The sequence below is a fragment of the Arvicanthis niloticus genome, chromosome 22, assembly GCF_011762505.2.
Source record: "Arvicanthis niloticus isolate mArvNil1 chromosome 22, mArvNil1.pat.X, whole genome shotgun sequence".
NCBI classification, from domain to species: Eukaryota; Metazoa; Chordata; class Mammalia; order Rodentia; family Muridae; genus Arvicanthis; species Arvicanthis niloticus.
In genome coordinates, this window is record NC_133429.1 from 50,126,478 (window position 1) to 50,153,624 (window position 27,147).

The window sequence follows — 27,147 nt, forward strand, 5'->3', positions numbered from 1 at the left end:
TCAAAGAATGCACTACAGGCTCTTAAGATTTTATTTTCTCTTTAGTGTCACAACGGAAAAAAGGTCCAAGGGCTTTGGAATGCAGCGGGTAAATGTTTTAATTCCAGCCTGTTTCTTCGTTTCTTTTCTCGGCAATTCTATAACTATTTTACACATGAAAAGTTAGGTCCTGGACATGGCAGGAACTTACACATTATCTTTAATACAGTAAACAGTTCGGCTCAGGGCTCTGGGTCAAGTGGCATTTTCACTATAGAAAGACTCAGCCTCCTTTGAAAGACGTTGAACCCGGGACATAAAAAGCAAGTCTTAAGCCAGGTGGACACTGAGGAGGCAAGCGGCAGGCTGGTCTAAGGCCAGCCTATCCTACACAGTGAGCCAGAGCAACAAAGAAAAACCCTGACTCGGGGGAGGGGAGTGGAAGCAGACTTGGTTCACAAAGGCGCATCCGATTCCTATTTCATCATTTTATTGGATCTCAGAGCCACCTAGAAGCTTTAGTTTCCTCGGGTACTTGTCAGATTGTCTTTAAAGGTAGCAGTTAGCTCTGTATTCTCACGAGTAGGCTAGTTACTAATGCCAATTGCCCTTTTAAAAAGAGAGTATAACAAATACTATTTGACACCAGATTAGCCTAAGAGGAAATGTAATCGTATTCCTTGTCTTGTTTAACCGCTTACCTATCACACAGCGCTTTAAACTCCACCACGACTCTCCTCAGGTTCTCTCCCACCCACATTTCCCCAACCACAGCGTCGCAGCCTTAGGAAATCAAATCCATTAGTGTTTCGGGGCACTCTGAGTTTTTGAAGAGCCATCATGCATACTGCAAAAGTGTGTGGCTACGAGGCGACCCCTAAAGCACCTTAGATCAAAGCTTTGCGGTAAGACACTCCCTCCCTCTCCACCCTGCGGCCTCTTAAGTTAACAGCAGCATCCATCCCCATGACTGTGAGTCACAAGGTTGGGAGGCTCCGGGATGCTGACCACAGCTCTGGAAACTGAGGGGCTGGGAGGACAGCAGGCCACGCTGTAGACCAGCTGCTCCACGGCGACCTCGTCCCAGAGCTGCATCAGGTCTGGCACTCGAGTCGTGCACCATCGAGCACGAAGTGACTGTGCAGGGCGGGACACCAGGGTCGCCCCAGATCGTCACACCTGAAGAACATAGAGCCTTCCCTCCCAAAAGGCTACACAGTCCGTCCTTAAGAACTTCCGGTCCAGAGCGGAGGCCTAGCTAGCCCCCGCCTCTCGTAGGCCAGTCGCCAGCGAGTTAAACAGAGAGGCGGGGCTTCGTGACGAGCTTCCGCCTCGTTGCGTAGCAGCAGTGGGCGTGGTTAAGGGCTACCCCGAGACAGCGAGGAGTGGTCGGAACCTTCTCCATCCTTCCCTTCCCCTTCCCCTACGGGGAAAGGCTGAGACCCGGCACCTAGGCTGCTACGCGGTCGCTGTGGCCTCAGCCGCAGCCAGGCCTCGCGTCCGGAGAAGCCAGGCCGCGTCCTGGGCGGTGCGTAGTGCGCCTGAGCGAGCTTCTAACCCGGGGGGGGGGGAGAGGGGGCGAGGTCCCCGTAGATTGGCGCCTGGGTCCGAGGTGCTGGGTGTCGGGAGAAAGAATGGAGAGGAGGAGGAGGAAAATGGAGGAAGGGAGGTCTGCTGGGAGGAGTCGAGAGGTGAGCTAGGGGCTCTGGAGCTTGGGAAGGTCCTCTGGAGTAGGGGAAGCCTTGGGAAGTGCGGGAGTGGCCTTGGGCCGGTCTGAAGACCCGGGCGGGAGGAGCAGACCGCTGGGGTTAAGGGACAACATGGAGTTTAAATGGCCATGATTGACAGGCCTGGAGGCGAAGAAGGAAACGTTCTGGGGGCTAGCCTTGGCAGGGACCGCGGAACCCAAACCTCCGCCCTCTAAGCGCCATAGCTTGGCTTCTTTCCCATGCCTTGTCTTTGGCAGCCTTGTCTTTCTCTTTTATTTCTTCGCCGCTCCTCTCCCCTCCCAACCCTCCGTGGAGGACTCTTACATTCCTTACATCTTTGCCCCTGAATGATTTGCAGCCCCGCTCTCTGGAACGCACGATCCATCCACTCATTTAATACACTGGAAAACCCACCCCAGCCCAGGAGGCAGGAGATTTGTGGGGTAGAGAGCGGGGGGGGGGGGGGGGCGGGCGGGGGAGAGAAAGACCTGAAAAAGCAGGATGAGGATGTTTTGGGTTGGCACACTAACTGGTAGCAAATACGGTGCTTACCAAGGCAAGTCTTCGAGACTGACCTATGAGAATCTTGGCAGGTTCTTCTTATACGATAGTTTTAACTAATAACAGGGTTGTTGGCTGCTAGTATTCCCCCAAGAAAGAATGGGATTGGATAGTGCCAAGGGAAGGTGAGGGGTGCAATAGTATTGTTATGCAGTGTCTTCGGTACACCTTGTGGCAGAGCCTACTTCCCAATGATTGAAAAGAAGGAACAAGCATTTTCAAACATTTCCTCTGGTTCTCACTGTGAGTTTATTTTGCCACCCTGTTGCGACAGCTAACGAGAGCAGTCTTACAGAAGGCTCTGGAGTTTATTATCTCATTTGATTTGCGGGACGATAGGTTAGGAAAGGCAAGTGTAAACTTCTATTTGACATTTGCTAATATGGCTTTTTTGAAGGTGTCCTGTCAGTGGGTGGCAGAGCTAGGGTTGGAATCAAAGATCTCTCTCTCCTGATTCAGTGCTTGGCTGACAACCCCTGGTCCATTTTCTTAAGGGTTAATTTTCCCAATACAGGAAGCTTTTGGGTTTCTGTGTTTGGAACTTGTCCCTAGGAGAACAAGCACAGCCAATATAGTACATGTTCCTGAAGCTTTTTTTTCCTTCTTCTATGAGGTACAGGTGCATGTGCCAGATTGTTGGGAAATGGGGTGTTGTTCAAAGGAAGGAATTATTCCTCCTTCTGTGTTATGTGGGTTAGGGAGGAACATCAGGTCCCTCTCTGGGCTACAGTGAAGAGATATATCAGGCTTTACACCTTTCTCATTCACTGAGAATACACGCTGAACAAGCCATAGCTGATGATCCCAGCAAACTAGGAGCATGTGTACCAGATTCAGGAGAAAAGTAGCCTTTGTGTTCTGCATGAAAGATCATCATCAAGAAGTCCAGCTCCTAGGGAGCTGGAGAGATGGCTCAACGGTTAAGAGCACTGGCTGCTCTTCCAAAGGTCATGGGTTCAATTCCCAGCAACCACATGGTGGCTCACAACCATCTGTAATTGGATCTGATGCCCTCTTCTGGTGTTTCAAGGACAGTGTACTTATATACATTAAATAAATAAATTAATTAAAAACAAAACTCTATCCTAACTTAGCCCTTGCACTATTGATACACACAGGATAATGAGCCAGGGAGTTTAATTAGTGTCCTGTGTATCACTGACTCCGATTGTCAGGGCCCTGGAATAGCCCTTAGTCCCATCAGTCTACCAGGTTGTCCACCTGGAACAACACTGTCTCTACTTTTTCCTCCTTCCGAATTGTTTGAGAAAGAGCCCTGCCAGGTAGCCTCTGCTGACCTTGAGTTCACAGTGACCTTCTCTTCTCAGCCTTCCAGGTGTTGGGATTGTAGGTTTGAGCTACCGTACCTGACTTTCTGTTTATGAGTACCACCCGCTCTCTAGTCCTCATACCTTTTCTCTGCTTTTTTAAAACCTTATTCCCTTCAGAGGTATTTCCCAGTTTGCACATTATTGAGTATTCTCTGTGTGAAACAGTGTTTCCCATGTGGAAACCTGGATGTCTTGGGGTTTTTCTTAGTTTATTGAAACAGGGTCTCTCTGTGTACCCCAGGCTCACACCCTTGCCTGGCTGATCTGAAGCCCCGCTTTCTCCAGTCCTGGCACTAAAGGCCTGCACTCTCAAGCATGGTGCTAAGGACTGGGTTCCAGTGCCCTGTAAGTCCTCTTCTGTAGAACTGCATCCCCAGGCCAGTTTTGGTTTTGTTTGAGACAGGTTTGGAACTTGCTATGTAGTCCAATCTGGCCTTGAACTCAAATTTTCCTACTTCACCTACCTAGTGCTGAGATTGCAGGCATGGGCTGCCCTCCCTGACCTCTAGAATTGTTTTTACATGATATCATATAAATGAAATCACCTCGGAAACATTAAAGGATAGTACCGGGCGAGCATTATGGACTTGTATTCTGTATAGCTGCCGATTTAGAATATTTGGCATTGCTTGTAGTTATATGTGCTGAGTAAAGAAGTATATATACAGGGCTTTACAGATGGCTCAGTGGCTAAGAGCACTGATGGCTCTGCCAGGGAACCCACAAGGCAGTTCACAACTTTCTGTAACTCCAGTCAGTACAGGGGAATCCACTCTGGCCTCCCCTGGCACCAGGCACAAATGTGGGTCTTAGACATACATTCAGGAAGTACACCCACATATATAGGATGAGATAACATTAATTTTTCAAAATTAATGTGTTTATATGTATGTGTACACACACACTTTTTATTTTGAAACAGGATCCGTGAACCACAGGCTGGCCTTGAACTTTGATCCTTTTGTCTCTACTTCTCAAGTGCTAAGATTATAGGCAGTCTTCACTACCCCCCCCCCCCAAGTTTGTGTGGTGATAGGATTAAATTCAGGACTTTGTGAGTGCGGATGAGCACTCTATCACTGAGATACAACCTCAGCTCTCCTTTTCCTTCTCTGTATGTTTTCAGACAAGTCTTGTCTCCAGTGACTTCCCTCTTCACCTTGGCTTTTCCTTCCCCTCCTCTCAGCTGTGTTTGACTCTACCAGACCAAATGCCCTCCCATTCGTAGGGTAGTGCAGAAACCTGCAGTCCTGGAAGGAGCTTCTCCTCCTCCTGCCTGGATGCCCCACCCATCAGGTCCAAGTCTGTCCAGTCTCACTGCTAAGTGGAGACAGGTGCCCTGTCTTACCTTTTCTCTCCCTCTTCCTATTAATAGAGCGTTCCTGATTGTGACATCACACCCACCCCTGGGCCATGAAACTTGTCACTAGGAAGAAAGACTCAGTTGGAGAATAGCCAACAAGATGGGATACTCGGAGCATCTCCTGAGTGGCACTGAGCGGAGGCATCAGGAGGGGGTTGGAACCTTGTAAACAGGGAACCTGCCCCCGCCACTTAGAAGGTAAAGAACCTTGGGTTTGGAATGTCATTCCACCTCTTTTCCCTGGTCAGGGTTCCTTCCGACCTGGAAAATCTGGTGCCCCTGGAGCTTTCTAAAATTAATGGATGCTATCCTGTTCATGTCTCTATCTTGTTGGAAGTATGTTTAAGGTTTTTTTATCTTTTATCTTTTATACTTACTGGACTATACCTGAGCCTTAGCTTGAAGACAGTGGTTACATTCACTCTTTCTTCTACAAGTCTCTTTTGGCAAGAAGATTGTATTTTAGGATGAAGAAGAGATTTGGGCTAACCACACAAGTAGTGCTGTGTGCTGGTGGACAGCTGGGAGCACCTGCTGCAAATTAGAGCCTCTCAGCCCTGCATTAGGCATTCGATGAGTTCTTGTTTGCTTGTTTTTCTTTCTTTTTTTTGTTTTTTGTTTTTTGTTTTTGTTTTGTTTTTCTTTTTTGTTTTTGTTTTTGTTTGAGACAGGGTTTCTCTGTGTAGCCCTGGCTGTCCTGGAACTCACTCTGTAGACCAGGCTGGCCTCAAACTCAGAAATCTGCCTGCCTCTACCTCCCAAGTGCTGGACTCAAGGGTGCACTACCACCACCCAGTTCTTAAAGAACTACAAGTCCTCTGAATTGTTCTTTAAGAATTTGAGTTTAGAGCCAAAAGATGGTCCAGTGTGTCAGAGCTCTTGCAGTGAAAGCAAGAGGACCTGGCTGCAGCTCCCATCAACCGTGTAAAAGCCTACAAACCAAGCACTGCGGTTCAAAGACAGATGGCTCCCAGAGTGATGGCAGGCCCACGCACACACACCACACACACAGGAGAGAAAGAATTCAAATTAATTAAATATTCTAAACAAACTCAACCTTTCAAGTTCTCTGAGCCAGGTGTAGTGCCTTACACCTTTAATTCCAGAACTTGGGAAGCAGAGGCAGATGGATTACTGTGAGTTGAAGACCAACCTGGTCTACAGAGAGAGGTACAAGACAGCCAGGCTTACATAGGTCCTATCTCAAAAATTAAAAACCAAACAAACAAAAAAACCCCTACATAGATAAATATCCTCTGGTAAATGGAGATTCCAGCATTCTGGGGTTAAACAGAACTTAGAAGTCAGGTAGCTCCTCCATCTCCTAAGGGAGGAAACTGGGTTCTGAAGAGAAGTTTCAGTTTAAGGATTCTCCTGGCAGAATTGGAAACCACTTCTTCAAGGTGGTTGCTAGGGAGAGGAAGGTTAGGGAGTTGGTGGGAAAGCTAGGCACCTCCTGTAGTATAATTGCTATTTAATACCCATTTTTGTTTTATATTCTCAATCTTTGAATCATAGAAATTGTAGAGCCCTTTGGAAATTCATAGCCATGATGTTCCTGTCACACAGTAAGAGACCGAGGCCTGGAGAGCGCACTTGGTCAGGGATGGTGTTAAACCTGAGGCTCAGGTTCAGAAGTGTTGTTACACCTTTACTTTATTGTTAGTCTGTGCATGAAGTGGTGGGCAGGCAGTCAGAGGACACTGTGCACGTGCTTTCCTCCTCCCACCTTTATATGAGCTCCAGGGGCAGCAAGCACTTTCACCCTGCTCAGCCATCTCATCAGCCCCTTTTCAAATGCAGTCATGGAGATTAAACATAAGCTAGGCTAGGCTAGCAACTACCACTGAACCGCATCTCCAGCCCTGAGTGACTTTATTCTGTTTTGAATCAGGCTTCTTTGTTCCATAAAATAAAAGTTCTGTTGGGTGAGCACAAGAGTTTAGCTTTGAGAGATGGCTCAGAGGTTAAGAGCATTTGACTATGATTCCTGAGGTCCTGAGTTCAATTCCCAGCAACCACATGGTGGCTCACAACCATCTGTAATGGGGTCTGATTCCCTCTTCTGGTGTGTGTGAAGACAGCTACAGTGTACTCATACGTAAAATACATGAATAAAAGAGTTTGGCTTTGAGAAACTGAAGAAAACAGAAACATGAAATACAGGCTAGTTACTTTAAACTGATTAAGTTACAGTGTTAGTTCAAATGTATATAAGGATTAACACAAAGGAACATCATTTCTCTTCTAGATCTATTCATTAGGAGACCGGAAGATATGATGATATGTTGTAGGGACATGAGGTCTTTCACCAGCTAATTTTTTACCTAATTAAATTTCCTACGATTTGTCTGTCTTCTTAGGTGGGGCAGGTTTTAGAGCCATTTGTCTGTGTGTTTGATCTTTTGGTAGTAATTGAGGCTGGTCTGTACAAGGGTATGGAGAAAAGAGACCACATCATTTACCCCTGACTCGCCCTTATTCATTTGTCAAGAATGGTGGCAGCATGCCTGTTTACCTTGACATGCCTATGACTTATAAATCTCGATTCTTTTTTAAGATTTATTTTATGTATATAAATACATATATATATGTCTTCAGACATACCAGAAGAGGGCATCAGATCCCATTACAGATGATTGTGAGCCACCATGTGGGTGCTGGGAATTGAACTCAGGACCTCTGGAAGAATAGTCAGTGCTCTTAACCACTGAGCCATCTCTCCAGCCACCATAAATTGTGATTTTAAATGGCTGCTTTAATGCTTCGATTAGCATGTGTGTGTGCACACGTGTGTGTGTGAATGAATGCACATGCTTTACATATCTGTGCAGATAGAGTGAAGAACCTCTAAATGGTTGAGCATGGTGGTACATGTCTTTAATCCAAGTACACATAAGAGACAGAGGCAAGTGAATGTCTAAGTCTTCAAGGGCACCTGATTTACTCAGCCTCCATGAGTCTGGTCTTAATCACTGTTGATTCTCAGCTCCAGCTGAGTAAAACAAAGGTTTTACCTTAATGGTTCTGGTCTTTTGTTAATCCCAGCTGATTCTTCAGCTCTGGCTCACCAGAACCATAGATACTCAACTGAGAATATGCAAAGGCCCTGATAAAGTCTTTAACTTTCAAACTTCCCCCTGGAACTTCACAAGCCAGACTGGCCTCAAGTAACATCTTAAAAACACGGATTATATGAGATTCCTATGCTCCCAAAATAACTAGCATGGAATGTCCTCTGAGAGTACACAGACCACCGTGGGGAACTGAAAGCTTGGAATGGCTAAGGACTTCGCAGTAAGAGTTTATAGCACCCTGTAGAATTGCTGGGCATGGAGTCTTAAGTATCGATCAGTGGTAAGATTCTTGACTGGCATGCTCGAGGTCTTAGGTCTAAAACTGAGCCTCACAGTCAGGTATATTGGTGTTCATCTTTAATCCCAGGCAGGGGTAGCTGGATCTTTTCTGAGTTTAAGGTTAGTTTGAAGTTTCAGGACAGCCAGGGGTACACAACTGAGAGGCATGATCTAAAACAAACCAAAAAACCTAGCAGAAGCATAGGCATGTTTATTTCTTTTTTAAAGATACTCTGCTGGCTAGTTTTATGTCTACTTGACACAACTAGAGTTATCAGAGAGGGATCCTCAATTGAGACAACGCCTCCATAAGATCAGGCTGTAGGCAAGCAAGTAGGGCATTTTCTTAGTGATTGATGAGGAAGGGCCCAGCCCATTGGGCTGGTGGTCCTGGGTTCTGTAAGAAAGCAGGCTGAACAAGCCATGAGGAGCAAGCCAGTAAGCAGCACCTCCATGGCCTCTGCATCAGCTCCTGCCTCCAGGATCCTGACCTCCTACTTGGGTCCCTGTCCTGACTTCCCCTAGTGATGAACAGTGCTGTGGAAGTGTGAGCCAAATAAACCCTTTCCTCCCCAACTCGCTTTTAGTCATGGTGTTTCATTACAACAACTGTTGAGGCCCACATTCTGCCTCAACACTTTTGGGGCTAAGTGCTCTGGTCAAAAGAGAGAGTGGGGCTGCAGGGGCAGGAGACTCGAAGAATGGAGACAAGACCGGGTGTGATTCAGTCTCTTCTATTTTCTCAAGTCTCTCTTATTGAAGGGAATTCTGAGGTATTTATATACACAAGCAGGAGAACACAGGTGAAAACACTTTACCACGTGCACCATACAGCTGAGGTCACTAAACAGCAAAACAAGCTATGTGGGATAAACAATATATTTATCAGAGTGTGCTTCAGCTGTTGTAGGCTTTTGACAACCAAGTCTTTAATCAGGGTATATGGTTCCAGATGGCTGCAAAGTTGATCTAGCCACTTTCTACTAAAGTCAGCTCCCAACAAACAACAGTAACTGTAACCAAAACAGAACTATCTAGCAGGATTATGTTGTTTTTGGAGGATCGTGGAAGGACTTTGGGATTTTGGGTTAGAAGAGCCATTGAAGAATGTTCACAGTTTAGTGAGCTGTTCTATGGGAGCTTAGAAGATAAGAATGTAAGTGGAACTTTAAAAGCAAGTTCTCAGGACAGCCGAAGCTATGAAACAGAGAACCCTGTCTCAGAAAAACAAAACAAAATTATATTTTTTTTATTACACTAAAAAGGTTTTGTGTTTGTGTGTGCGCGCACGCACCCCCAAGTGTGGGCATGTACTCACATGCACTTGTGTGAAATCAGAGGACAAGAATCAGTTTTTTCTCTTTACAATGTTGGTTCCAAGGAATAAACTCAGGTCATGAGGCTTAGCATCAGACTCCTTCTTTCTGACCCCTCCCATAGCCATGTACATGCTACTTATAAAGATTGTCTTTATAAAGATGGACTTGTGGTACATTTATTATTTTTGTATTTTTTTTACCCTGGGAGGCACCAGGGCACAGTGGTTAACAGAGCGTCAGCCTGGCTCTGATTAAATCTGACTTAGCACTAGTTTGTCGTATGATTTTGACAAACTAAGTTTGTGCCTCTCTTACTCAGCAGGAAGATGTAACTGAGTAACAACAGAGCTGTTCCAGGCTTGGTTATAGGAGTGCTTAAAATGTGACAAACACATCGTAAAGCTCCGTAATCATCCATCAGTGTAAATAAAACATGACCATTCTGTGTTCCCTCCCTCCAAAAACAACCCCCCCAAAAGACCACCCCAAGCTCCATGCCTCTATCATTGTTGGGAAGGTAGGAAAATAAACAATAAAACAAATGTCAGTGTTTTTTTGTTTGATTGGTTTTTTATTTTTTAATTTTTTTTTTTTTGTTTGTTTTGTTTTTTTGAGACAGGGTTTCTCTGTATAGCCCTGGCTGTCCTGGAACTAACTCTGTAGACCAGGCTGGCCTCGAACTCAAATGTCAGTGTTTAAGATTTATTATTATAATGTGGATGAAATATATGTAAAATACATATGTAATACACACTAAAGATTTAGTTCTCTATGTATGGCTTTTCTCTGTGCACTGTGAAAGCAAGAGACAGATGTGAGTCCCTGAAACTCAAGCTGTGGTTGGTTGTTACCACTGTGGGTGCTGGGATAGACCTGAGCCCTCCACAAGAGCTAGGCCTGCTAGGCCTTCTCAGCAGCACCTTCCCCTACCCCACCTGTACAAAACTGTAAACTTATTCTAGTTAGTCTTCGTACTTGTATGCATGTGTATATGCACAGGTGCATGCATTTCCTGTGGATTCCAGAAGTGGGTGTGAGAGTCCCCATCCCCCCCCCAGCTGAGTGCACCTGTGAATTGTCTGCTGATGGTCCTAGGAGTTGAACTCTGGACCTCTGTAAGAGCTGTAGCTCCAGCCCCAGTTATTCTATTTATTTACTTTTTAATTTTTGTTTGTTTATAGGTAGGGTGTCACTGTGTAGCCCTAGCTGGTCTGAAATGCACTATGTAGATCAGACTGTCTCAAATTCACAGAGGTCTGCCTCCTGAGTGCTGGAGTTAAAGGCATGCAGCCTTTTTCTTTTTAATTTAATGTGCATTGGTGTTTTGCCTGCATGTGTGTCTGATCTTGGAGTTATAGACAGGTGTGATTTGCCGTGTGGGTGTTGAGATTTGAGCCTAGGAATAGTCAGTGCTCTTACCAAATGAACCATCTGTCCAGGATCCCCCACTACCACCACCGTACACATGCATACCGTTTGTTTGTTTGTTTGGTTGGTTGGTTTAAGACTGCATCTCATGTAGTCCAGGCTGGCCTCACGCTCTGTAGCTGAGAATGACCTTGAACATCTAATCTTCCTGTCTACCTACGTGTCAGGATCCAGGTGTGTACCACCCCACCTGATTGATGTGGTATTGGGAACCAAGCATGACGCTCACCAGTCCCACGCTCTGCAAGTTGAGCTGTATCTCTAGCCTTGAATACTTTATATGTTTTGAAGCAGGCTCTGCATCTGTACTACTTCAGCCAGTAAAATTAGAAGTCTTGGGGCTGAAGAAATAGCTTAGTCCGTAAAGGCACCTACCACCAAGCCTGACTACCTGAGTTCAATCCCAGGACCCACAAGGTGGAAGGAAAGAACCATCTTCCACAAGTTGTCCTCTGCCCTCCACACTCAAGCTATGCATGCATGTACCTATAAACATACATGCACTGACCAAGCCAGCTCAGTCAGTCAGCACGTTCTCCAGTGCAGGAGTGAGGATTAAGAAGACAATTAGACAACATTGTAGCATGACCCCAGCCAGTTCTGAGACTGAGGCCGGTTTATTTTTTCCCAGTCTGTTTTTATACCATTTTAATTACATGCAAGTATTAAGGTCAGTTCTAGATTGAGGAACTAGCAATACAATAGATGCAAATAGTCAAGGAGCTAGCAAAACAATAAAGTACCTTGATCACTGTTTCTAAGGTGCTAATTAGGGTGATCAAGATATCGGAGCCTACTTCCCTGTCCTAGCCCAAAGTCGTATTCATGCCTGAAGCCTACTTCTTTGTTCTAGCCTAAGATTTAGATTCCTGCCTGAAATTACTTTCTTGTCATGGCCCAATGTCAGATTCCTGCCAAGCAGCCCTAAAAGCTATCCACAATGCACACACACAAAATTAATAAAATGTAACAAGAATCCTAATCTTCCAAATGTAGGTTTCAGGAGATGGTACAGTCAGTAAAGGCCCTACCAGATAAGCACGAGGACATAAGTTCAGATCTCTGGCACCCATGTCAAAGCCAGGTGTAATCACTGAACTTGTGACTATTGCCCTAGTGCCCCACAGGGTCAGACAGGTAGATCCCAAGAGATTTCTGGCCAGTCTGTCTAGCCCGTCTGAATCCAGGCTCACTGAGAGAACTTCTTATAAAGCATGAGGGCTGATGAGATGGCTCAGCGGTTGAGAGCTGGATTGGTTTCTCAGCGCCGACTCGGTGGCTTACAACTGTCTATAAGGCTACTTCCAGGAGAGCCAGCACCTTCTAGCCTCCATAGGTACTTCATGCATACGGTGCACAGACATCTGTGAAGTTAACATACAGCACACGTAATGACAAAATTAATTTAAAAAACAACAACATAAGGACAGAAATGGTTAGACTCTGATGTTGACTTCTGGCCTCTATACACAAATACACACACACTATAAAATAAAGAAAAGGAAACACTTCACAAATCCTTGCACAGGACTATGCTAATCTTTTTATAGTTCTAATTTTAGTATATGTGCTGCCAAAGTGAGCATACGTTTTTGTAATTAATTTCTTTTGGGAATCTCATAGATGTATACAATGTGTTTGGATCACAGTCCCCCACACTTCCCTGTAGCCCTCTTTGTCCCCCCACTACTTTTCCCTCCAACTTCATGGGCTGCTCTTGGTTTTTGTTATGGTAGTATAGTTAGAGTTAGTGGTTTGGGACATTTTTCTAAGGCATCCATGTTCCTTGCACTTGTGTTGATTCATCAGTGAGTTCAGAGAAGCTAAGATTTACCAGGCTTCTTGATGTATAGCTGGTACTCAGGAGATGCTCACTGTGTGTGTGTGTGTGTGTTATAGGTTAGGAAGCTGTGTTTGCTCTTCTCTAAGATGGGCTCTCCATATAGTCTAGAAGTTACTATATAGCTCAGGCTGGCCTTAAACTTGTGGCTAACTACCTCCCTCAGCCTATCTAGAACTAGGAATAAAGGGATGTGTCCATATACTAGCTAGAGATTTTTTTTTTTCAGTGTCAGGGGTTGAGTCCAGGGCATTACACATTCTAGGCAAAAGGTCTACCACTGAGTTACACCCCCAATCTGCAGCTAGAAAGATTTTTTTTTTTAAATTAAACTGTTATTTTTGTGTGTGTGTGTGTGTGTGTGTGTGTGTGTGTGTGTGTGGCTGAGCAGTGGTCACACAGACATTTGATCCCAGCACTTGGGAGGCAGAGGCAGGTGGATTTCTGTGAGTTTGAGGCCAGGCTGGTCTACAAAGTGAGTTTCAGGATAGCTAACACTGTTAAACAGAGAGACCCTCTCTTGAAAAATAAAAAACAAAACACTTCTGTGTTTGTGATGCTGAGGCCTTGAACAGCCACCTGCGTGCCTGACAAACACTACTGCTGAGCCGAGCATGAACCCTGAGGGTGTGTGCATGCATGTGTGTAGAGACCAGTGTTCAGTGTTCAGTGTTGTCCCCAGTTGTTCCCGTCCTTGTTTCTGAGACAGGATCTATCCCTGAGCTTGGTGCTCCTAGGTTGGCAGGAGGTCCTGGGCCAGGACCGCATCTCTGCTCCCCAGCATGGTCCCCATGCTTTTCTTTCTTTCTTTTTTTTTTTTTTTTAAGATTTATTTATTTGTCTCATGTATGTGAGTGCACTGTCACTCTCTTCAGACACACTGGAAGAGGGCGCCAGACCCCATTACAAATGGTTATGAGCCACCATGTGGTTGCTGGGAATTGAACTCAGGACCTCTGGAAGAGCAGTCAGTGCTCTTAACCGCTAAGCCATCTCTCCAGCCCTGTGGTCCCCATTCTTTTTTTTTTTTTTTTTTTTTTTTGGGTTTTGTTTTTTCGAGACAGGGTTTCTCTGTGTAGCCCTGGCTGTCCTGGAACTCACTCTGTAGACCAGGCTGGCCTCGAACTCAGAAATCCTCCTGCCTCTGCCTCCCAAGTGCTGAGATTAAAGGCGTGCGCCACCACCGCCCGGCTTGTGGTCCCCATTCTTAAGGCATGTTTCCTACTGCTCTGTCTCCCCAGCCTCTTGTTTTGTTTTTTTAACATGAGTCTCAGTATGAACTTGTAGCTTGGAACTGTGGAGCAGGCTGACCCTCAGCTTGCTGTGCTCTGCCTGCCTCTGCTTCCAGAGTGCTGAGATTACAGATGTGTACGCTGCTCGTAATTCACCCTTCTTACAGACTTCCTGGGTGATGATGAGATGTTATTTTTGCTCTATATAAACTTTTTAAAAGTTCAGGAGAGTACAAACTACTAAAACATAGCTGTCTACTTTTCTGTTACTGTGATGAAACACCATGACCAGGGATGATTTAAGGAAGGGATTCTTTCTGCCTAAGGTTCCAGAGGGCAAGAGTCCATGATGTGAGGGGAAGGCTTGCGCATATTGGCAGGAATAGGAGTAGGCACATGGCTGGTTACATCTTTTGTCCTCACAAAGAGAAAACAAGGTTGAGAGTGGGGAACAGGAAATGGGGTGGGATTTTAACACCCCCAGTCAACACCATCAGCTGGGGACCAAGTGTTCAGTGCTGACCCTATGAGCACATAGCTCATCCAGACCTCTGCAAACCTCCATGTCTGTTCCTGTGCCACAGGTGCTCCCACCCTACACACAGAAATAATAAGCCAGAAAGTTAAAATTGGGTGGCCGGATTCTAAATTCCTGAGAGCTAGCTGACCCTCTTCAGGAATACCACGGGTTGATGGGTTTGGTTGGCTGTTCCAATATCAAGAACTCCTGATCCTCTTAGTCCACCAGCTGGATGAAGAGAGGGGTCTTAGACATCACTGACGTCGGGTTCCGCCTGTGGCAGGGCAGCATTGCTGTTCTGTGGCCTGGTCACAGCCAGTTATTTCAGGTTCACCATCTCTCTTGTCTACAGTTTTCTTCTTGGCTCCAGTCTCTCCCCTGAGGACACATTGTTGGTTCTTCTTCCTTTGTTTTTGGTTCTGCAGATTGAACTCAAGGGCTCACACGCTGTAGGCGAGCACTCGACCACTGAGCTGTGTCCTCAGCGGCATTGATCTTAAAAGATGAATGTTTTCAGCTCAGTGTAAACTGTTCAGTGATAGCCCCACGGCCTCTGTGACAAAAGTTCAAATTCTAAATTCTTAGTGGCCAGGCCCTTGCTTGCCTTTCAGACTTCTATTTTGACTTCTTTATATCTTCAGGCCAGCCCTTTTCTGAGCCCACCTGGGCCTAGTGCTCTGTCCCAGGCCTCCACCTAACTAGCTCTTCTTGGCCTGAAGGACACATTTCTGGAAAACTTCTCAGAACCACTGTTCTTTCAGCCCGGATCAGGAGTCCTCTCCTTCGATGCCTCCATTGAAACTTAGACTGCATTGTCATTTGTATGTGTGCTTATGTAATGTCTGCTCTCAACTGGATGTGTTCCTCACATAGCTACATTCTTAGTATCTGTTGGATAACTGAATGGATTTTGGCAAGTAAGCTCATGCTTTGACACATAGACTTGGCTTTTTCTGAAGTGACGTCTTTTACTTGTAACTCCTTTCAGGACCTGGGTTTCAGTGATGAGACATGGGGTATGATGTAACCCGTTTCCAGGGGGACGTTGATGAGGACCTTATCTGCCCTATTTGCAGTGGCGTCTTGGAGGAGCCAGTACAGGTGAGTGGGCCTCAGTACAGGTCTGTGGGGTCAGTGGCAGTAGAACTACCAGAAAGTACTCTTGAGGAGTGGGCTCCTGGGAAACTTCCACTCGAACCCCCAGTAGCCCTTTGGTGCTGAGAAGGGTGATGTTCTGGCGTCTGTCTAGAGTTGGTTCAGATCCTGAGGTTACTGAGACATCTGTAGTAGTCGGTGCTAAGCTGCTTGTTTCTTCACGGTGACGTGATAGTTGCTTTTCTACAGGAACTCCAAGGTGTGTGCTCTGTCTGACTGACCTTGTAGACGTGCTGGATTGGTTCTCGCAGCACTTGAACAGTGTGATCCTCTGTGTCCCTGGGACCCCTCGGGCCTGCCTCTAGTCTAACATACAACAGAGGGGGACTCTGCTTTCATCCTGGGATCTATTGAAAAGATTTGATGTTGCCATGTACTTTGCACTTTGATGTGGAAACTGCTGGGTCAATAGGTCATTTCCTCTACTGGTCACCAGGCCCAGAGGCACTTGTTCTGGGAATGCCAAGCAAGCTATAAGGTAAATCGCTGACAGTGACATTCTCGGGACAGCATCCTACACAAGCCTTATTACCCTTATTTGCAAATACCAATCAGTCCATTGACACTTGGCCAATTGAGGCAATATCATTTCCAAACCAGGACACCAGCTAACGCCATCTCATTTGCTTCTTTTAGACAGGGTGCCTTTAGGACTTTGATTCTTTCTCTCTAGTTTTCAGCCATCAAATGGAACAGAGATTTGAGCAGAGTAAAGTTAAGACTCCACTCCAGGGGCTGCCAGTCTGGGAACTTTTCTATGTCTTTGTACCTATTGCTATCAGAGGCGTATTAGATGGGTGTGGAGCAACTCTCTGGTGGTGTGGAGAGGTCATTGGGTAGCTCTTGCACCCTCAGGTCGTGGCAGGATATTGTCTGCTTTCTGGCACTGTCATTTAAGGGAGTCGCTTACAAAGCGATGAATGGTTGTTAGTGAGCCCAAGTCAGAAGCCACCCACCCATCGCCAGCGTTTACCTCCTCAGGGAGAAGGCAGGCAGCCTTCATGTCGTTGGCGTAAGCCCAAGGGCCTGTGTGCACTTGTCCTACTACTCTCTGCTTACTTAGGAATGGGTGATAGATTGAAATGATTAAGAAATCAAGCTGCAGCTGGACAGATGGCTCATGGTTAAGAGTACTTGCTGATGTCCCAAAGAACCCAAGGTTAATTCCTAGCAACCACATCTGTGCTGTCATGGCTCTTAGTAACTCCAGCTTTAAGGAGATCAAACCTCAGGCACCTACGCTTATGTACGCATATCCCATATAAGAGCTCACACCTATACAAAATTAAAAATAATAAATACATTTTTTTAAGGTGAAAGGAAAAAACTAAATTTTCCTTTGTAGTGGTTATCAGTTGGAGATAGCTTCTAGGTTAGGGATGGGGCTTATGTCCACTTTCCCCATGAAATTCTGGGATCCCCATCTGGCTTGGACCTGTGCTTTCTGCCAGAGTCTCTGTGAGTTCATGTTGTTACTTGAACATTGGTGTCTTCGACTCCTCTGGCTCTTACAGGATTTCTACCCCCTCTTCTGCAGAATTCCTCAGTACTGACTGAGGGGAGGGGTTTGATGACAACATCCCTTTTAGGGTCTCGGGCTCCAAGGGCTCACTCTCTGCACATTGTCCAGTTGTGGGTCTCAGAATACATTGTATTTTTCCAGTAAAAATAAGAAGGGGAGGAGGGTGGTGCGGAGAGATGGTATAGTGGTTAAGACCATTAACTTAGAGCAGGAGAGATGGCTCAGTGGTTAAGAGCACATACTGCTCTTCCAGAGGTCCTGAGTTCAGTTCCCAGCAACCACATGGTGACTCACAACAGTCTGTAATGGGATCCAATGCCCTCTTCTGGTGAGTCTGACATACCAGTGTACTACTCTAAAATAAATAAAATCTTCAAAAAAAAAAAAAATTATTAGAAGACCAGGGTTCAAGTCCCAACATCTGCAGACAGTTCTGTAACTCTAGTTCCAGGGCCCTCTTCTGCCCTCTAATGGTATCAGACATGTATAGACAGAGATAAAACATGTTGGCAAAACATTTAAAATAAAAATGAATTTTTAAAAAACCAGGCTGGTTGTGGTGGCTCGTAAAGTTAGATGTGCTGACAAGGCAGATGAAAGAGGATCTCAAGTTCAAGATCAGCCTGGACTCCCCTTTGTGCTCTTGAGATGGCTAGAGGTCAGAGGTCCTGTCAAGCAAGCCTGTGACTCCAGGTTAATCCCCGGCCAGATTCCATGTTGGGGAAAAAGTCCCTGCAACCTGCCTGTCCCCCATCTACCTCTCTGTCTTGTTCTCCCATATATACACACGTAATAACTTTTAAAATAAATCAAAATAGTCTAAAAAGATACACTGAGAACACCCATGTGCCCTGCCTCCTAGTCAGCTCCTCAGAGGAGCTTATTGCTTGTGACAAGGCTTTGCTGTGTAGCCCAGAAGGTTTCGATTTTTTTTTCTCTAAAATTTATACATTTGTGTGTGCGTGTGTGTGGTGTGTGCGTGTGCACGCGCGTGTGTGCACCATGATGTGCGCGCCATGATGTGCTCATGAAGTCAGGTCAAGACTTGGAGTCACTTCTCTCCTTCCAGTGTGTCCTGGGGATTGACCTCAGGACATGAGCATGGCAGCACCTGCTGCACTAACCTACTGAACTGAACCAGTCTCATCAGCTCTGGCCTCAGACACCTGATCCTCCTGTCGAAGCCTCCCTGTCGTGAGGACTGTGCATATGTGATACCATGCCCAGCCTATAGATCTATAGATATCTGTTTTTATTCATCTTTTTTTCTCTTCCCTTGGTAGTGCTCTGTGTGGCCCCAGCTGTCCTGGAACTCGCTCTGTACATCAGGCTGACCTTGAACTCAGAGAGATCCACCTGCCTCTGCCTCACTGAGTGCTGGGATTAAACTTGTGTGTCACCACACCCAGCTTTAAAATTATTTTTACCTGGGCAGTCGTGGCGCATGCCTTTAATCTCAGAGCTTGGGAAGCAGAGGCAGGTGGATTTCCGAGTTCGAGGCCAGCCTGGTCTACAGAGTGAGTCCAGGACTACACAGAGAAACCCTGTCTCGGAAAAATAAAATAAAATAAAATAAAATAATTTTAAAATGTAACTTAATTACTATTTTTAAAATTTAATCACATTTTTAAAAATTAATTTTAAAATTCCATTGAGTGTGTATGTACACACATGCACACAGGCAGAGGACAACTTGTGGAAGTCAGTTCTCTTCTTTACAGCATGAGTCAGTCCTAGGTGTTGAACTCAGGTCAGCGACTTGGCACCCCGTCCTCCAGCTGTGTCCACCAGTCCCTCTCCAGTTAGTCTTCTGTAGATGAAAGCGAGTGTCAGGAGGGAGGGAACCCCCTTTCTCTTTCCTTTCCTTTCTGTGCTAGCTATGAACCCAGGGCCGTGTTCTCTCAGCAGGACCTCTGTCTGTCACTGAGCTGTACCCCAGCTCTGGTTGACTTGAAATGATTATTCTAACAGATAATGTAGACTGAGAGGCAAGAGAAACCAGTTGGAAAGCATACTTGATAATTCAGGTAAGAGATGATACCGAGGAGCTTGAACTGGGTCAGAAGCAATAGACTTTAAGATGACCCAGTAATGGCACCTGCCTATAAACCCAGCACTCAGGGGTCCGAGGTAAGACTTCCCTATATAGCTACTACAAGGACAGGATAGCCTGCATGTGACTTTCAAAAACATGGGGGGCTGGCTGTGGTGGTATGTCTTTAGTCCTAGCACTTGGGAGGCAGGCGGATTTCTGTGAATTCGAGGACAGCCACGGCTACACAAAGAAACTCTGTCTCAAAGGAAAAAAAGAAAAAAAAGAAAAAGAAAAAAGTTTTGAGAAGAGTTATATGTTAAGGGTTTTATATATACATATACACACATACACACACACATTCATAGTTAGCTTTTTTTTAATTAGATATCCTTTTAGTTAACACTTTAAATTACATTTGTCACGTATTTGTTCGTGTGTGTTTGTGTGTGTGTGCGTGTGCCCTGACACATACTGAGTTAGATGTGTTTGTGTGTGTGTGTGTGTGCCCTGACACATACTGAGTTAGATGACACTCTGTAGGAGTTGGTTCTCTGCTTCTACCAGGCTTAGTAGCAGACACCTTTACCTGCCAAACTGTGTCCCCAATCCGGTTTCTCTGTGTAGCCCTGACTGTCCTGGAACTCACTCTGTAGACCAGGCTGGCCTCGAACTCAGAAATCCGCCTGCCTCTGCCTCCCAAGTGCTGGGATTAAAGGCGTGCGCCACCACCACCTGGCAGCTTTTGAGCTTCTTAAAAGTGAACTCTGAGCCCATGTGACAGCACAGGGGTTTGAAGCGTATTCTGCACAAGCCTAAGATCAGTCTCTGGAACCCACTGTGGAAAGGAGGACACACAGCCGTGCGTGCTCCATGGTGCGTGTGGCTTGCACTTACACATGCTCCTCAGTTCTGGGCACACACGTAATAAATGCAGAGTTCACTTGACTCAGGTACTGCTGTCCATTGCTGACTGCCAAGTAGTGTCTTCACAGGGCCCAGGGACCTTCTCAAGGAAGCAAAGGACAAAGGACGTCTTTATATATATATTGGGGATGGGGAGGGGTCACTTTGGTTTTTGAAACAGGGTATGGTTATATAATCCAGCTAGCCTGGAACTTGGGACTGTCTCTGTTTAGCCTTCTGAGTGCTGGAAGCCCCACCCCCACCCCACACGTTATTTATGAAACTGAGAACAGTGTCATTCCACAAAAAAAACAATGCTAGTCCTATTTAGGATCCCAGGTGTGGCGTTTGTGACTCAGGAGCAATACCTCATCGAAAGTTCATGACAAGCCTCATAGAGAAAGGACTTGAGTCCACACAGAGAAGTTGCAACTTCTCAAGAGAGTTTCTCTTACTTTTCAAACTATGTGATTTGTTGTTGGGTCTTTGATTTTTTAAAAAAAAAATTAAAATTTTTTATTTTTGTATATGTGTGGGTAAGAGAGAGGAGAGAGAGAAAGAATGTGCCTTGTGTATAGGTTCCTGGGGAGGTCAAAAGGAACTGTTGAATCCTCTGAAACTGAAGTTAGAGGTTGTCATGAGCTGCTTTGTGCACTGGGAACTGAACTTGGGAGACTAGCAAGTGCTGTAACTGCTGCAAAGTCTTCTCCAGTTGTTGAAGTTGTTGAGACAGGTCTTACTATGTAGACCTTGCTGGCATGGATCTTAAAGAGACCTGCTTTGCCTCTGCCTCCCAAGTGCTGGGATTACAGGTGTGTGCCAGTATGCCTGGAATTTTTTTCTTACGTTTACTTACGTGTGTGTGTGTGTGCATCCTCATGAATACACACACAGTCCATGGGACGTGTGGAACTCAGCAGTTTGCAGCAGTTCTCTCCTTTTACCTGGGAGTCCCCTCTCCAGCTCCATTTGTTTTCTGAGGCAGCTCTTGCCATCTAGGGCAGGTGCTTACCAGACTTCCTCCTCAGCCACATTCAGCCCTTGTACTCTCTTCTGTTGCGGTTAGTGAGGCTCTGCCCGTCCCTAGGCTGTGTCTGAGTCATCTTTGAAGTCCTATGTATAAAACACACCTATCTCCATAAGGGTCTGCTGTGGTCGCCCTTGCCTGCAGAGCTCACCTTCCTCTGGACTTACTTGGCAGTTACTGTGTATGGGCTCCTGTTGGCTATTAGTGATGGACAGCCTTGTGTCCTCATCTCCATTGTCCTGGAGCATCCTGTATGTCTCTTACTGTTACAGAACCTTTTGCTTGTTTATCTTGTCTCTCAACTCATTTCTACACCTGAGCATAGAAAGCAAGTCTTATGCCTGACCTGAAAATGCTCTGTCCCCCAAAGATCTGTCATTTACTGTGAGCCCTGGACTTCTGCTCCTAGAATCTGCTTGCAGGCTTTATTGGCTTCATAATGACTGGATCCAGGCTCTCAGCTCTTGCTAATTCCCTTGTGTCCCTTCTAGGCGCCTCACTGTGAGCATGCCTTCTGCAACGCCTGCATCACCCAATGGTTCTCTCAGCAGCAGACTTGTCCGGTAGACCGTAGCGTTGTCACGGTTGCCCACCTGCGCCCAGTACCTCGGATCATGCGGAACATGTTGTCAAAGCTACAGATTGCCTGTGACAACGCTGTGTTTGGCTGCAGTGCTGTTGTCAGGCTTGACAACCTCATGTCCCACCTCAGTGACTGTGAGCACAACCCGAAGCGGCCTGTGACCTGTGAGCAGGGCTGTGGGTGAGATTCCTCCTTCCACTTCATTCAGACAAGGGCCTTCCTGGCTGCACTCCTGTAGACAGGGAACACTCCTGACCTTCTTGGCTCCCTGCCCACAGATCTCCAACTACGATCATTTTGCTCTTGTTAAAAGAAAGAGGACAGCAGTCCAGTGACCTCTGGTAGCTCTGAAGATCGAGGTGCTTTATTTTTTCTCCAGGCCAATATACTCTGTCGGGCTGCCTGTGCCAGTCTCTCACCTCTCATGTTCCCTTGTACCCTATTTTCTGTCTGTGTGAGGTGGGAAGTATTAAATTAAACGCTGATACTTTGAGCAGTGATGTAGGACTCCTCATAAAAGAATGAGTGTGGGTGCAGGTAGACTGCAACAGAGTTGCCTGAGAGACACATAGCAATTTCTCTCTTAATTCAGGATGGCTCCTAAGATTTGGGCTGGCTCTTAACGGCACAAGAGGAGAATCCATGGAAGAGGCGCTGGGCTTGTGTTGCTGGCTCAGTTGGTAGAGTGCTTTCTTAGTATGCATAGCTGGTTCTGTCTCAAGCACCATGGGAGCTAGCATGTGATCACACATAATCTCAGCACTGGAAGGTGGAGGAAGGAGATCAGAAATTCAAAGTCATCCTTAGCACAAGTTGGAGGACAGTCTGGGCTAAGTAAGACTTGTCTTGAGGTGTTTATTGGCGGGCCCCTCACAATGCTGTCTGGTGGGTAAAAGTTCCATATAAGGGCAAGGAGCATGTTTGGAAAAATCGGAGAAAGAAAGGCCTGGAAAGATTGTTAGAATGTGAGCTGCAGAAAGCTCACTCAGCAGTTTTCTGTCACAGAATAAGCCATGAGCCTATAGTGTCCCATTGAATAGCCTGTTCTGCCCTTGTCTCATTCTGGACTGCAGCCTGGAGATGCCCAAAGATGAGCTGCCAAACCACAATTGCATCAAACACCTGCGCTCCGTGGTCCAGCAGCAGCAGACGCGCATTGCAGAGCTGGAGAAGACATCTGCTGAACACAAACACCAGCTGGCAGAACAGGTGGGGCCTAGAAAATGGGGTGGGGGGGACATGTCTGCCTTGGTAAATAACCTCCTGCCCATCCCAGATACCACTGTGAACACCACAGCCTGTGTCCTCCTCTGTATACAGTTTAGTAGAGAATCACTGGACCTGTCTGCTCTCAGTTCCTTTCATCCCATTCAACCATTCAGTTATCTGACACGTGGAGTGCCTTCTTCATGAAGCCATTTTGCTATCTCTTTCCCATCTTCCTAAAGAAGCTTATAGTATACTGTTCCTGAGATCTCCCAAGCACCCTCATTTTCAGACCCGCTGTTTGGCTTAAGTGTCCTCTCTGGTTCTCTTTCCACCCAACAGAAGCGAGACATTCAGCTGCTGAAGGCGTACATGCGAGCCATCCGCAGTGTCAACCCCAACCTTCAGAACCTGGAGGAGACAATCGAGTACAACGAGATCCTTGAGTGAGTGTCACTCGGGGCGTAGCGTCAGACGGAGGGCGGGGCCGGAGAGGAGAGCAGAACCCTCAGCTCCAGTGCAGGGTGGTGGTTCACTGGGGTGTGTGGCGGGAAGTCCTGCCTGAGGATGCAGTGGTCCAGAATTACCTGAGGACCACCGTGTACAAAGCATGTCCTAAGAGCTTTTGGGGGGGGGTACTCAGAATCAAACGGGGTAGCTTAGCACTCAGAGGAGAAGGGGCAGAGTGTACATCCAGGAAAGTCTCTAAAGTCCAGCAAAACCAAGCAAATGAACAAGGGAAGTGTAAGACCACGTAAGACCCTTTCCATTTGGAGGCCTGTGTGGTTGGTAGACTGGACTGTGAGTATGGAAGTAGAGAGGAATAGGACCAAGGTCCACAGTGTAGAAGACATTTCTTCACTCAGGACAGTCTGGCAGTTGCTGTGTGGTAGGCATGCATACATTGGGATTTCAAAGAATAACAGCCTAGACTCTGGGATTGAGCGTGGCGAGTGATGTGTCGTGAATAGCAGGCCCAACTAGAGAAGCATTTGGGTTTTCTGGACCAATGCTGGAAAGAAAGAAAGTCAGGTGGCCTGCAGAGTAGAGGTCACCTCTGAGGAGAAAAAGCCAAACCAGAGAAAGGCTGGAATGACCATCCCAACCCCTCTACACAGGTGGGTGAACTCCCTGCAGCCAGCAAGAGTGACCCGCTGGGGAGGAATGATCTCCACTCCTGACGCTGTGCTCCAGGCTGTGATCAAGCGCTCCCTCGTGGAAAGCGGCTGCCCAGCCTCTATTGTCAACGAGCTGATTGAAAATGCCCATGAACGCAGCTGGCCCCAGGGACTGGCCACACTAGAGACAAGACAGATGAACCGGCGTTACTATGAGAACTACGTGGCCAAGCGCATCCCTGGCAAGCAGGCTGTAGTGGTGATGGCCTGTGAGAACCAGCACATGGGTGATGACATGGTGCAGGAGCCAGGGCTCGTCATGATATTTGCGCATGGTGTGGAAGAGATATAAGAACGTAACTGGCTATCAGGGAGAGGTAGAGTTGGAAAAACCCATTGCTCCAGCAGCTGAGCCCTGACTTTTCCCACAACCCTTATGCCACGGCTTGTACCTGAGCCACGTACTCCCTGCTTCTGACACAAAGGACCTTGGGGCACTTAGCTCAGCCTTTCAGCGGAGAACCCAAATTCTTACCTTTTGCTATATTCTTTCCCCCACAATGTCTGTAAATTTTCAGTCAGGGTGGAAAAATCCCCACTTCTGTATTTTCCTGACTAAGATCCCTGGTTCCCAAATATTTTCAGAAAGCACAAAGAAATTTGTTTTCCCTAGAGGATCAGGGTGGAGAGAGGCATATCTAATTGTCCCTCTCTTCTAAAACCAGGGAATCCGAGCAGGCAGGCTTGCTGACTCCATGTAGCATTGAGAGCAGCTCTGAGGAGCCAGCATCCAGGAGAAGGGCTAAGGGTGTGACCAAAACCCTCTAACTAGTGAGGCCAGGCCCTGGTCATCACTAACAGCCCTTGGGGAAGACCTTTGTGCCAAGCATATCCCTGTCCAGGCCCCCTGTGAGGATGCAGGCCTTGGGTGTGCAGGGTGGCTCCCAGTGAGGGTGGTCAGGGTGGGTTGCTGAAATGTTGTCAAACTCTTTCCTACATGTTTCATAATTAGGGAAGGGAAGGAAGGGGTAGGCGTGAGAGCACTGGTGTTCATACGTTCAGCAGGAAGCTGCTGTCTGGCTCTGCTGACCTAAGACAGCACCGCCTCTTGAGGCTTGTCTGTGTTGCCTCTGTAGCCCCTCTTCAGCCTGTGATTGCAGTCAGCTTGACTTCCTTTGGTGTTGTTTGTTTGTATTTCCAAAGTCACAGACCCCATCTGTTACCCGGTCTTGTTTTCACAGGATGGACTGGCTGTGTCTATTCTCTGATCCAGCCCAGCCACATTGTTGGCAATTTAATTTATTTACTTTTTTTTTTTTTTTTTAAGAAAGGAGAAAAGAAAAAAAAAAAATCAACAAAACTTAAAGTCTTTCTTTTGCTGTTCCTGTTGTGGGATTTTGGGTAGGGTGGGGCTGGGTAAGGTCAGTTTCATGTTTCCTTTTCAGCACGGTCTTTAGTCTGATACCTGATCTGACCCTCCCTCCATCTCCCTGTCTGAGCAGGAGCTTTGGCTGTGGCAGTCTGCCATCGATGCCTGTGCCCCATGGTCTTCTTGTGAAACCCTAGAATTAATTGGCACCTGCATTTTGAAGGTGACTGTGCCATGTTTCCTGAGGAAACTTCCTGTCTATCTGGGTTCTAACCTTCAACAGCCAAAATAGGATACAAATTAGATATGTCTCCAAAACCAGGCTGAATACACTGCCTAACTTGAAGTTCATCTAAGGACTTTGGGTCCATTTAAGGCTCTTGGGATCATTGCTAGGTTCCCTGTGATGGTCAGCAGAGTGAGCAAGGAGAAATAGTAGGTATGCTTATTTTAAAAGCACAGCTGGGAGTGTGATTGGAGAGGCGAGAGGGCTCCCCTTAACCTTACAGTAGCTCTTTTCTCTGGCAGTTCCATTCCAGACTAGCCTGCTGTCTGTCTCAGTAGTTGAGTCAGGGCTCCTTTGGGATCAGGATAGAAGAATATAGCTTGAGGACAGTAAGAACAGGTTGGGTGCTCCAGCCCCAGGGCGTTGTGCTCAGGAATGTGAAAAGGCTGCTGTACCTGGTTGGGTCACTGCACTTCTCCTTCCTCTTTGCCCCTGTCTGGAAATTGTGTCCACTCCACATGTTGCACTCTGTGCTCTGCTGTGCTAGTGAGCTTAGCTGTATTCTCTTCAGAGTGTCCCTTCAGCCCAAAATCTGTTTTCCTAGATGTTCTTGCATTTGGAGGACACTACAAAAGACTTTCCACCTCTTTCCAGAAAGTGGGGAAGCTTCTGCCCCCTAGAGTCCCCTGACATAAATGTAGGGAGGAAACCTGAAACAGCTCTCCTGCTGTCTTCAAACCTTGATAAGGGCTTTCCTGTGGCCTAGGGAGATGGCTGTGGAGGTAAGAACTCTCACTGCACATGAGAATATGAGTTCAAATTCCCAATACCTGCATAAAACCTGAGCATGGTCAAGAGATGACTCCGTCATTCTGTGGGCAGAGGTAGAAGGCTTACTGGGGCTTGCTGGTACCTATCCAAGCTCCAGAGTCAGTGACAGCATCTCAGAGGAATAATGCAGCCAGGTGCGGCTTTAATCCCAGCACTTGGGAGCCAGCAGGTAGATCTCAGTGAGGGGCCAACAAGTGTAAAGGAATATGGCATAGTAATAAAACAGGACGCCCAGCATCCTCTTTCAACCACCTTAAAAGCATGAATATGCACATACACGTTCAACATGCTCACACAGTTTGGCTGAACATTTTTGTGTTACTACCTTATTTCTGCTGTGAGAAACCATCCGTGTGTGTTTGTGTGTACGCGTGTGCACAACACTCGCACACGCATGCACACTCGCACGTTTGTGTATGTGTGTGTGGTTTAAGATTTATGTATATGAATGTTTTGCCTGTATTTCTGTCTGTGCACCACATGCATGTCTCTTGCCCACAGAGTCCAGAAAAGGGCACTGGGTCTCCTAGAACC

General features: G+C 46.6%; 1 protein-coding gene and 1 non-coding gene across 3 annotated transcripts; both read left to right on the forward strand.

The window, feature by feature from the left end:
* The first annotated feature begins 1,265 nt into the window (after positions 1–1,265).
* Positions 1,266–25,553, forward strand: Rnf41 (ring finger protein 41). 2 transcript variants are annotated; one of them, XM_076920644.1, is made up of 7 exons: positions 1,266–1,507; positions 4,956–5,141; positions 15,627–15,739; positions 21,772–22,043; positions 22,937–23,072; positions 23,412–23,515; positions 24,188–25,553. In XM_076920644.1, the coding sequence occupies exons 3-7, from the start codon at positions 15,650–15,652 to the stop codon at positions 24,537–24,539; spliced, it is 954 nt and encodes a 317-aa protein (XP_076776759.1). In that variant the 5' UTR covers positions 1,266–1,507; positions 4,956–5,141; positions 15,627–15,649; the 3' UTR covers positions 24,540–25,553. The 2 variants fall into 2 exon arrangements, with proteins under 2 accessions (XP_076776759.1, XP_076776760.1); XM_076920645.1 differs by lacking the exon at positions 1,266–1,507 and adding an exon at positions 1,651–1,670.
* LOC143436504 (small Cajal body-specific RNA 11) lies at positions 22,417–22,503 on the forward strand. Its single transcript, XR_013106474.1, has one exon.
* Positions 25,554–27,147: the final 1,594 nt, after the last annotated feature.

Coding starts and splice junctions, on each gene's coding strand:
- Rnf41 (XM_076920644.1), top strand. CDS start 15,650: ATGGGGTATGATGTAACCCGTTTCCAGGGGGACGTTGATGAGGACCTT. Junction 15,740..21,771: donor TCTTGGAGGAGCCAGTACAG/GTGAGTGGGCCT, acceptor TGTCCCTTCTAG/GCGCCTCACTGTGAGCATGC. Junction 22,044..22,936: donor ACCTGTGAGCAGGGCTGTGG/GTGAGATTCCTC, acceptor TCTGGACTGCAG/CCTGGAGATGCCCAAAGATG.